Source organism: Benincasa hispida, chromosome 5, assembly GCF_009727055.1.
Source record: "Benincasa hispida cultivar B227 chromosome 5, ASM972705v1, whole genome shotgun sequence".
Lineage (NCBI taxonomy): Eukaryota > Viridiplantae > Streptophyta > Magnoliopsida > Cucurbitales > Cucurbitaceae > Benincasa > Benincasa hispida.
The window spans coordinates 47,308,568-47,320,788 of NC_052353.1; the positions used below are offsets into that span (position 1 = coordinate 47,308,568).

Here is a 12,221-nt window from a genome sequence, read left to right on the forward strand (position 1 = left end):
TTGTGCATTTTAAATTTTAAAATTTAAAATCTAGATACAATAAATAAATAAATTAGAAACGATACTATTTGGATCATAGAATTCAAAAACAATTTTCAAAAACAAGATCTAATATTTTTGCCAACCGCATATTTATTTCTAAGAACATAAAACAAAATCTAGATTCTCAACCAAACAAAACTCATAGAAATTAAGTAGAATTAGAATGCAATCCACCAAGAGAGAAGAAAACAAAAATTAATGAAATTAAGGTCCATGGTCGACTTGGACTTCTATCTATCACCAGAATTAGTGATATGACAGAGAGTAAAGGACCAAATATTATAGTCCTTTAAAGAAAAATCAAATCCTAACCTAAAAAATAGTCTATACTCTCCCCTTTCGTCTCGAAAGGATCGGCATTTTTTTATTCAATATCCTCGATATATTTTATAACAATCAATTCCTCATATTTCGATTGATAACGAACATTTAACTCTTTCTCACAAAGGAAAAAAAATCTTTCAATTCCATAGCCATTTAGAGTCAACTAGTCAGACATTGCGTATGGGAAGTGACTTTGATTATAGTTTCACTGGTTAAGACATATAACTCGACCAATAGGTCATAAGTCTAAATTCCCTTACCTCAAACTAACAAAAAATTCAAAAGGTTCTGAATTTGGTGTGTCCGTTTAGGGTGGGTAGGTAAACCTTAAAAGGCCTACGGGGAGAGAGAAAGATTCATGATGGCAGTTAAAATTTCAAACATACAAACCATATTATTCATATACTTTTTAAAAAGTATACTTTAGAACACAACACAACCAAGAGTTGGATTCCATTGTGACAATCACTGAGGAATGCAAACAAATCAGACAGTGAACTAGGATGAAGGGGCCACTAGAAAGAAAAACAAACCAGTTCAAGCTGAGAGGTATTGTGACATCCAGGATTGGAATCGAGACCAAGCAAGTTCGACAGCATTATCGTCCTCGTCATCCATTCCCATGTTCTTCCTCCTCTTCACACCTTCTTCGGATCGGTTCATGAAAGCATGTCCACTTCCTTTGTATATATGCACCTCATATGGAATTCCTGATTCTTTCAGCTTTTCCTCCAGTTTCTTGGCAGCCTGAAAACTCAAATTTCATTATTACTTCATCATCTGTTAATGTTTGATATAAACACTGTATACTTGTATCATGTAAAACACCAGATCACTACAAATTCTTGTTGGTGCTTTTAACCAAAAAGATAACACAATGTAAATTATAATAGCAAGATTGTGTAATAAGAGTCTATCAACCAACAATAAAACTGCAATGAGCATATGCAATGCCTCGTTCCTAATATTAACACCTGCTAGAACTTTAAAAAAGTACACTAGGGGTTTAGTTACCGTAAATCAGGGGCCCCACACATAGAAATGGCAAAATTCCGGTGGAAAATTATAAAATTACATATAGTATGTGGGGAAATTAGAGTTAACTTTGCAGTCTACACCTTTAGGAATGGTCAGAACCATTCAATTTCGGTGTACAGACATCAAACGCAAAATCAACTCTAATATCCCTACATACTATATATATTTTTCATAATTGTCCACCTGGATTTTGCCATTTTTATGAGTAGGGCCCCATAATTTACCATAACTATGCCCCTAGTGTACTTTTTAAGGACACAATTGTACAACATGTAGGAAAATTTTTGTTCAAGTAAGGTCGTTTTGAACACTGACACTCTTATTTCCACATTCAGTAAATATCATCAAACTTTTGATGATAGACACTTCCTAAGTGACAACATGGAAGAAAGAAAAGAGAATATTTAAGATAGGAAGGAGCAAGAGAAAGGATTCTACCGTCAAGTCAGAGAAGCCAACAAAAGAATCGAGCTCTCCGAAATGAGCCTGAATTGGTGCCTTAGCCTGGGCAGGGTCTGCAAGCTCTGATGAAGGAACTCCATAGAAAGAAACAACAGCATCAACCTCAGGGATCAAAACAGAACTTGCAATTGACAGAGCACCCCCCATACAGTATCCAGTTACACCAACCTGGCATGATCCTCCAGTATATTTAACTTTCTAGAGATATAAATGATCTCAAAAGTTGACTTTTTAGACTACAGTCTATCTGTATCCTAAATAGTAGAATACCTTCTTAGAGCCATTAGCCTTGAGCCAGTTAACTGAAGCATGTATATCCTTCACAGCACCTTGCCAGTCAAGATCATCCATCAGATGTTGTGCTTCAGCAACATCTAACCCGACCTTTCCTCGATACAAACTGATATCCGATTGCATAAACATAAACATTTATCAGTAGAATGCAGCACGACCAAGGAGACCAATTATATTATATCATCGACAATTCGAAATCATCATTACAAAGGAACACAAATTCATATTCTAAAAGAGAAACGATGTCATACTCTGGAATAAGTGCCTTGAATCCAGATCCAAGCTCAGATATCTTCACAGCATGATTTTTGACTTCATAATCCACACCCCACCATTCTTGAAGCACAACAATTCCAGGGGCATCATCTCTCCCCACAACATAAGCATCAAATTCCTGTCCAAAAGAAACAACACTCGAAATTGTTTAGTGAAACGTCCATGAATTCAAATACGAAATTGTTGAAATACCATTAAACTGTATTGCTAATGCAAGGTTAAGTCAACAACACTAAGTGCCAATGCAAGGTTAAGTTAACAACACAGGTCATCGAGAGCCATAGCTACACAATCCATTGATCATTTCAAATAACAAATCCCCATAATATTTATCCAGAAACCCCTTAATAATCTAGGGTTGGAAACATCACAATTTCTCCACGACTAATCAGGCAAAAGGGTTAACTCCATTTTCCCTCAAGTAAACACAACCACAAAAATCACACCGACCCATTAAGAAAAACTAGCCGAATGCCCCAAAAACCAGTGCCACTAATCTTTTCCAAAGACTAAACAGCAAATAGGATCATACCCAGATGAAGAAACAAACAGTAGATGAAATCAAATGCAAAAATCAAAGTGAGGGGAAAGATCAAAGAGGAAAAAGGAAGTGAGCTCACAGTGCCATCTCTCTGAATTTGGATTTTCTTGAAAGGGGAAGCAGCAGAAGCAGAAGCAGCCGCAGCCGCAGCCATAGAGGGGACTGAGAAGCGAGAAAGCGAGGAAGTAGAGAAGATTGCTGGGGTTTTGAGAAGTGACCCTGAAGAAATCGAGGACCGTAAAATTGATAATAACATCTCTCAACGCCTTATACGAGGGTCCCCCTGTCTCTATGAAATCGAAAACGCTAAGCGGATGAAGGAGAAATGGGGAGCAGCGAGCAAAAGTAAAACTGGGACTAAACGACGTCGTCGTTTCGTTAACAGCAACACCGAAGATAAAGCCGTAAAGGATATGAACTGAACTTTTTTTTTTTTTTTAACATTTTTGTTGCTAAATTCTTAATTTTAATTTACTTTTGTTCATGAACGGTCATACCAGAATTAACTTATCGAATTCCATCATAACACCATAATTAAACATGTTTAGACGAGAATAATAGTAAGTCTGATAACACTTGAGAAGTCCTCGTATTGTACCTCTTTTAAAAAAATTATAAAAAAGAAAATAATCTATTCCAATCATTGCAAACTCATTATTTTTTTTTTTTTTTTTGGACATATGTGTTAATATGGCCCTATTAAAGTCATAAGAGTTGACTGAATCTAATATCTACTATTAGGTGAGCAATACTTGATTCAAAATATGAAACATGGAAACCTTTATGCTAAGCTAACTACTATTAGGATAATTTTACTTTGTATCTCTTATTTGTCAAAAACAGAATAGTGGTGAGTAAAAGATAACTAATAATTGGCTAAGATGTAAGTTTTGTCCAAAAACAAAGCAAATGGCCAAAGTAATTACGATTTCAAGGTTTGAGAATAAAATAGACCCTTTAAAAAAAATCAAAATTGTTATCTCCTAAATCAACATTTTAGGCATTGATATATCAAAATAGATTTTTAAAAACATAACTCAAATAAAATGAGATTTATGATCTTAAATTAGGAAATAGATTTATATTTTTATATAAAAAAAAGGTTGAGATAATATGGGAGTAGATGAATGAGTTGTCTAGCCAAGGTTTAAAATATTTAGGTGCTCGTTGGCCTATACCTATCTTTGTATAGCTACTATGAAACAATAAGGGTTGTACGGGATCTAGGTTGTACCTAATCATTGTCCTTCATGAAAATTTAATGACAACAAATTAATCAATTTGAAATTTTGTAGACCAAATGCATTTAGGCCACATTTAACAAACCACAATGAAAATTAGTGTAATCGTAATGAAATTCGATTAATAGAATTATCATAATAGACCATAATCGCAAATGTAATTAGATTGCTTTTTATCATGTTTACTTATAATTATAGTTTTTTCACATTTATTGTTATTGTTATTGCTTTTTATCATGATAGTATAGCGCATTGACAAATCTTTTCTTTTCTTTTCTTTTTTTTGTGTGTGTTCTAAAGATGCTCTCAGAGTTTCTCACCTCGGGGGTAAGAAGATCTGTTGAGAAAGGATTCTCAAGCTAAGATCTGTTGAGAATGGATTCTTAAGCTTAGGGGAGCCTAAGTCATTCGAGCAAAAGGGACTTTGCTTTTAGAGGAAAAGTTACAACACAAGTGAGATGGAGTCTCACGTCTTGAGGGGAACTCAAGCCTATTAAAAAAGGAGTTTCGATTTTAGCATGTTGTATTCTGAATTAAATGCATAATACTTTTTCTATTATGTATGCTGTAAAAATTTCATTCTATAAAATCTTAGGAATTGGGACGATCCATTTCCGCTCAAGAACCCTTAATTGGATCCTTCAATTGGTATTAGAGCGTCGTTGATGGCTCAATTTTTTCCAAAATTTAGGAATAATTTTTACAGTTAATGGTGGGATTTAAACAATCTACAAATTATTCATGGGATGTTTGTTTTTTATGGTTGTTTTCAAATTGTTGGATAAGGGATTGGCACTGTTATTATTTATTGCTTTGAATTTACTTTTGGTTTGTAAAAGCCCATGTTTTGGGGCATTTTTTTTAATGTTATCGAATATGTATTGATTGTCCTTGAGCCGTTCTTGGTTGTTCTCGACCATTTTCTGGAGATTTCGAGGCGAAAATCGGAAGAGTTTCAAAAGAGTTCGAAGTTGTACAGTTGATGATTGTATAGTAGCATCGCAATGTTGTGCCCCAGTGTCACGACGCTACAATGCGGCGAATGAAGGAAAACTTCATAGCGTCGCGATGCTAGGGTATGACATTGCGATGCTCTAATATGGAGTTTTCACGCGGTTTAGCTCTGGTTCGCGCGTGATTTGTGGTCTACTGGTCCGGTTCGGTACGTGGGTACTTCGGTTCAAGCTGTTTAGGTTCATCCAAACCAGTTTCTGGTCTAGTTCAAGCGGTACAAGGCCCGATTCGCTTGTTTTTGTACTGGTTGATACTTATTCTTGTAATAGTTAGATTCTTTGGTTAATTAAATGAATATAAGAGATATATTAATTTAATTAATTTGTTTAGTATCCAATCTTGGTCAAATATTTTTTTGTTTATTAATTGTGCATTTGATGTATGATTTTTATTTTTATTTATATGTCATATAATATAAAATCCCACCATAGGTTATGTATTTAATTTCATGCATCATATTATAAATGTTATAATTTTAGATGCATGATTTAATCTTATAGCATGCTCATGCATCATATAATATAAATGTTATAATATATGCATGCATGTATTAATAGCATATCCATGCATCATTTATATTATAATAATTAAAATATATAGTTCAATGTATGTATGAATGTATGTTGTAGTTTGTTTCATTAACTATTTATATAAATGTTATATAAGTTAGTAATGAAATAAAATTGCATGAAGGATAACACTATCTTAGATAATTTATAAATGTTATAATTTACTAAAGTATGTCAAAGCATATAATGTATGGATTTAATTTATTTCTTTTGTTTATAATTGTTATAACAAAATGAAATTAGAAATTAAAATCAATATTTCAGAGTTGCATGCAAACCTTAGGTTAAAATCATCTTTTAAAATTGTTTTAAAACATGATTCAGATAGACCTAAGATCACATTTCTAATGAGATTAAAAATTTAAGTTTAATCTTTTAATCAGTTTAATAGGATTAAATTGATTCTCAATAAAAGATTAACTTTATAATAAATGTATCTATAAGGGACCTTTTGTCTAAGGCGAGTTCTGTCTAGGCTGGGGTATGTAATTGACAGAAACGCAATACCCTTACTTGGGAACTTACCTGGAAAGGTGAATTAAATAGATTTGTTACATGCAAGAAAGTTTGATTAAAGTTTGTTAAAAAGTTTAACAAACCTTAATCAAAATTGTTTAACTATCTAAAAGCAAGTGATGTTTTTTGGCAAATTAAACATTCACTTAGTTAAAATCAGTAGCTGGATTTTTCTAAGTTAATTAAACCTAGGTAAAACACTCAATGAGAGGAAAATGAGGTATATGATACTTCATTTTCCTTCTCATGTTTCTCCCTAAAAGTTCATACTGAGAGATCTATACTCGACCTCGAGGCACCTTAAGTGTCCCCCCATGGATGACATTTGTATAAATCAATATCAAAATGAATGGAGAGAGTGTTTATAGTAAGTGAGTGGAAGTAGGAAGTGTGACAACACATCCCTCGGTCTCTCTCATTAGTTTGAAGTAAAGTGTCGTGCATGACCACATGGCACCTTGAGTGTCCCCCTATAGGATGGCATTTTGCATGATGCTTTATTCAAACTCCAGCAATGGATAGGGTTACTTTAGTTTCATGTTCTAATCGATTTTTTTTTCCTATAGTTGGCTCATTGGGGCAAAACTCTAGAACCTAAAATGAAGGGTTATACTTACAAGAATTGTTAAGCGAGTTTAACAAATTTTGGACCGAACAATGGTGACTAATATTGACAGTAACAAGTAGTTGTTTTGTCTATTAGTTGAGATTGTCTTATTTCAGTGAAGGGGCACCTGATTACCCTACGGTGACTTTTTTCCTACCTCACTAAAACATCATTGCATAATAGATGTCACTTAGGGTACATTAGAATTTTTTTGCTAAAAAGAAATTGATTGGTTGTCTCGAGGTTTTAATGCCATTAGACTAATTATAAATAATTTATATGGTTTTAGCAAGCTTATTTGAATATGACTTCCGCAACCCTAAATTTACTTTCCACTGACAAACTAACGGGTGAAAATTACACTTCGTGGAAAAATACAATCAACACAATCATTAACATCGATGACCTTCATTTTGTCCTTATGGAGGACTGTCCTCCCATTCCAGCTTTCAATGTTGCTCGAAATGTTTGAGAAACATACGAGCGATGGACACGGACAAACGAGAAAGCCCGAACATATATCTTGGTAAGACTTTTGGAAGTCTTGGGCAAGAAGCATGAGCCCATACTCACGGCCCGTGAGATTATGGAGTCCCTGAGGGGAATGTTCGAACAACCGTCCGCACAACTCAGGCATGACGCTCTCAAACACATCTTCAATGCTTGTATGCAAGAAGAGGCATCTATTCGAGAACATGTTCTCAACATAATGGTCCACTTCAACGTAGCAGAGATGATTGGGTTCGTCATCGATGAAGCCAGTCATGTTAGCTTCATTCTGGAATCTTTACCTGAAAGTTTCCTATAGTTCCGTAGCAATGTTGTTATGAACGGAATTGACTACAACCTCAACACCTTGCTCAACGAGTTACAAACCTTCTAGTCCTTGATGAAAACCAAGGAACAAAAGGGTGAAGCATGTTGGGGATGATGCCCTAAACTCTTGTTGGTTCCTTAGTTTGTAAACACAGTTTTGAAAAAACACTTGTGATGTAATAATATATGATATTTTCTTCACTTTTATCTATGGAACATTGGATGTTTAAATTGCTTTACCACAAACCAATAAACTAAGATCCCTAGTTGTCATTTGTAACTTAAGCATGTATGTAGAGACATACAGGTGGTTCATGCCTTAAGTGATAACCAAAATGGTCTATAGTATATGGATATAGGAGGGAAACCTTATCCTAACGCTACGGATGTAACTCGCTTTGTAGAATAGTTACAAGTGTTGTGACTTGCTACAGATGATCTGAACTTGATCCTTCATGTGGAGACATGCGAGTGAAGGCGTCCTATACAAAGGAGTTTGTATAAGATCGAACCACGAAGTGTTATTGTCTCATTATATAATGTTGTTCATGACAGAGACTTCACTTCACTAGGATGACCATAGGTAACATGACCTTAATCCTGAGTGAGTTGGGAACTTCTGCCTTTGAGGGTGGTTCTTTGATTTGCATGGGTGCGAGTGGCCAAATCACCGACTCAAACCTACCACTTTGGGGATTCGTCTGATTTGGGAGCTGGAAAATCAGCTACACAAGATGGAATTCATTCCTTCCTCGAAGTAGGGGTAAGTAGATAAATTGTTCCCTTAAGCGCTGATTCCGGGGCTTGAACGATATGGCGCCACACACCTTCTCATGGCCTGAGAGGTGTCCACACATAGTAGGACTATGTTGTATTGTTCATTAAAGGGATCAGTGGTACTTAAAGAGTTAGATGTAACTACAGGGGCAAAACGGTAAATTGGTCCAGTTGTACTTACGAGCATCTGTGAAGGATTATCGTACTGTTGATTAGTTATATCCGATGGACATAGAAATATATCTGTGGTGAGAAGAGTGCAGCTGTCAGTCTTTAGTAGAATGCCTGATAGTTAATGAATGGTGGACCTCGTGGCTAAAGAGTTTAGTCAGCTATTCACGTACCGTTGAAGCTTCGAGCCATAGATCCATAAGGTCCCCTTGGTAGCTCCATGGATTCAAGTTGAGAATCAGTTTTTGGGTTAGTTTGAAGTGTTTAAATTGACAAGAGAGAGTTTGATTATATATGATATAATTAAACGGGTCAATTATATGTGATATAGTTGACATGATGTATGAGATACATTAATTGGAGGAAAATGATATAAATATGATTTATATCTAATAGAGGAGAAAAAGACTATGGTTCATATATTGGATTTAATGTGATATTAAACCATAGGTTATAGATATAATAAGATTATATTTATTTTTTTTATTTTAACAATTATGGGATAATTGTTGCCCCGCTTTTTCTCCGTAATCAAATGAGTTAGTGGGAGGTTGCTTTCAGTTTTCATAACTGAAGGATAAAATGAAAATTGTTTTCATTTTGCAAAGGATCAGACAATCGCTCAACGAATTGTGTATACTACTTATCGCAGAGCAAAGCGAGAGCATACACGATAGCTCAACGTTTCTAAACGATCGTATACACGCTTGCATTTTACTAAATGATCGCATAGGTTTTACTAAACGATCGTCTACTTTTTTCTACGCGATCGCGCGCCTGAGCGTTTACTAAACGATCGTTTATAGGATCTCGTCCCTTTTACTACACGATTGTGTACCTCTACCTAAACTATCAAGCATCATCTATACGATAGACACCCAATATCTCCCACTTGCTTGGTCGTGGTAAACGATTGTCTCTTCCTCCTTCCCTCTACCAATCCAATAGAGCCCACACCTCCTGAATTCTCACTCCGAGAATGCCGAGGGTTCCGAGTGGTGGTGTCTTCCTTGTTGTCGAGTTCGTGAAGAGTTCGTTCGTGGGTAGACGACGCCGTGATTTGATGGACGATCTCAACGAGAGCAAGAGGTGTAGTCCTTGGACGAGAACGATTTTTTAAAAGAAGAAGGGTTCTTCAACTGGTACGTATCTTGTTCTCTTTGTTGTTTAAAGTTCAAAGCATGTCGTAATTTATTGTTAAATGCATAACTAGTCTGTTTGATTATGAATGTGGTAATTCTGTACAATGAGTTTGCAATGATCTTGCTTCCACTCAGAGGTCCTCTTTGATAAGAGTTCCGTCAAAGCAAATGTTGCTTCATCCTCTAAAAAGTTCCACAGAGGTTCGACCTCTGGAACAAAGTCTGTGCCTTCTTCTTTCGGCATAAAAAATTGGAAGAAGAAGAAAGGTGGAATGGGGAAAGCTCCCACTAGCTGCTACCCAAAAGGGCGAGAAAGCCAAGGTTGCAAAGGGAACCTGTTTCCATTGCAACCTGGAAGGACATTGGAAGAGGAACTGTCCCAAATACTTGGTGAAAAAGAAGAAGGCCAAGTAAGGTAAATATGATTTACTTGTTTTGGAAACCTATTTAATGGAGAATGATGATTCGGCCTGGATAATTGATTCGGGTGCCACTAACCACATTTGTTCTTCATTTTAGGGAATTAGTTCCTGACGGCAACTAGAAGTTAGAGAGATGACGATGCGGGTTAGAACTAGGCACGTCGTCTCGGTTGTGGCAATGGAAGTCTCCAATTAACTTTACAAAACAGATATATTTTGTTAGAAAATGTCTATATAGTTCCTGGTTTGAAGAGGAACTTAATTTCCGTAAAGTGTTTACTTGAACAATCATATTGTATAAACTTCTTTGTAAATAAAATGTTTATTTCTAAAAATGGTGTCAATATTTGTTCAGCTAAACTGAAAAATAATTTATATGTGCTAAGACCGTTAGCAACTAACGCTCTTCATAACACTTAAATGTTTAAAACTACGATAACTTAACATAACAGACTTAAAATTTCTCCTAAAGAAAATGCCCAACTTTGTTACTTGAGATTATGACACATCAATCTCAATAGGATTGAGAAATTGGTGAAGAATGGACTTCTAAGCGAGTTAGAAGAAAATTCTTTACCTATTTGTGAGTCATGTCTTAAAAGTAAAATGGCTAAAAGACCTTTTACTGGAAAAGGTCATAGGGTAAAGAACCTCTAGAGTTGCTACATTTAGACCTCTTTGGTCTGATGAATGTCAAAGCAAGGGGAGATTTTGGATATTTCATCACCTTTACTGATGGTTATTCAAGATATGGGTATGTTTATTTAATAGAACATAAGTATGAATCTTTTGAAAAGTTTAAAGAATTCAAGGCTGAAGTTGAAAATGCATTAAATAGAACTATTAAGACATTTTGATATGATCAAGATGGAGAGTTTTTGGATCTAACATTTCAGAACTATTTGATAGAGTATGGAATTATATCCCAACTCTCAGTACTTGGTACATCTCAATATTATGGTGTATCAGAAAGGAGAAATCGAACCCTGTTGGACATGGTTCAGTCTATGATGAGTTATGCTTTCTTACCTGATTCGTTTTGGGGTTTTGCAGTACAGACTGCAGCGTATATTTTGAACTGTGTTCCATCCAAAAGTGTTATGAGAACACCTTTGGAGTTATGGAATCGTCATAAAGCTAGTTCACGTCATTTTAAAATCTAAGGTTGCCTAGCATGTGTGCTTGAGGCAAATCCTAAGAAATTGGAACCTCGTTCAAAACTGTGCCTATTTGTAGTCTACCTCAAAGGAACAGGAGGTGGTTACTTTTTCGACCCTAAAGAAAATAAATTGTTTATGTCGACAAATGCTACTTTTCTGAAAGAAAACCACATAAGGGAGCACAATCCCCGCAGTAAGGTTGTATTGAATGAACTTTCCAAAGAAACTACTGAATCTTCAACAAAAGTTGTTGAAGAACCCAACATCTCAACAAGAGTTGTTGAAGTAGGATCATCTAGTAGGTCAAATCCACCTCAAATGTTGAGGGAGCCCTCAACGCAGTGGGAAGGTTGCGAACCCACCTATTCGTTACGTGTATTTGATGGAAATCCTCGCTATGGTAGCTGACAGAGATGTTAAGGATTTATTATCTTACAAGAAGGAAATGGAGGATGTTGACAAAGATGAGTGGATCAAAGCTATGGATATTGAAATAGAGTCGTTGTACTTCAATTCGGTTTGGGATCTTGTAGATCTACCTGATGGGGTTAAATCTATAGGTTGCAAATGGATTTATAAGAGAAAACGGAGTGCTGATGGGAAGGTGCAAACCTTCAAGGCTAGACTAGTGGCAAAAGGTTATACCCAAATTGAGAGAGTCGACTATGAAGAGACTTTCTCATCTGTTGCCACACTCAAGTCTATCTAGATCCTCCTATCCATTGCCTCATATTATGACTATGAAATTTGGGAAATGAACGTTAAGATTACTTTTCTGAATGTCAATCTTGAGGAGACTATTTATATAG

At 35.6% G+C, this 12,221-nt stretch overlaps 1 protein-coding gene across 1 annotated transcript; it reads right to left on the reverse strand.

Moving 5' to 3' along the window:
* Positions 1-721: 721 nt before the first annotated feature.
* Positions 722-3,322, reverse strand: LOC120077522 (protein usf). The gene is made up of 5 exons (XM_039031433.1): positions 3,057-3,322; positions 2,412-2,554; positions 2,137-2,266; positions 1,843-2,034; positions 722-1,113 (listed from the first exon to the last, which is right to left on the reverse strand). Exons 1-5 carry the CDS (start codon positions 3,231-3,233, stop codon positions 904-906), a joined length of 852 nt encoding a protein of 283 aa, XP_038887361.1. The 5' UTR covers positions 3,234-3,322; the 3' UTR covers positions 722-903.
* Between the last annotated feature and the right edge of the window lie 8,899 nt (positions 3,323-12,221).

Excerpts from the sequence above, each read along its gene's own strand:
- LOC120077522 (XM_039031433.1), bottom strand. The coding sequence starts at position 3,233 with ATGTTATTATCAATTTTACGGTCCTCGATTTCTTCAGGGTCACTTCTC. Across the intron at positions 2,555-3,056 it reads AAATTCAGAGAGATGGCACT|GAATTTGATGCTTATGTTGT; the intron begins GTGAGCTCACTT and ends TCTTTTGGACAG. Across the intron at positions 2,267-2,411 it reads TTCAAGGCACTTATTCCAGA|TTTGTATCGAGGAAAGGTCG; the intron begins GTATGACATCGT and ends ATCGGATATCAG.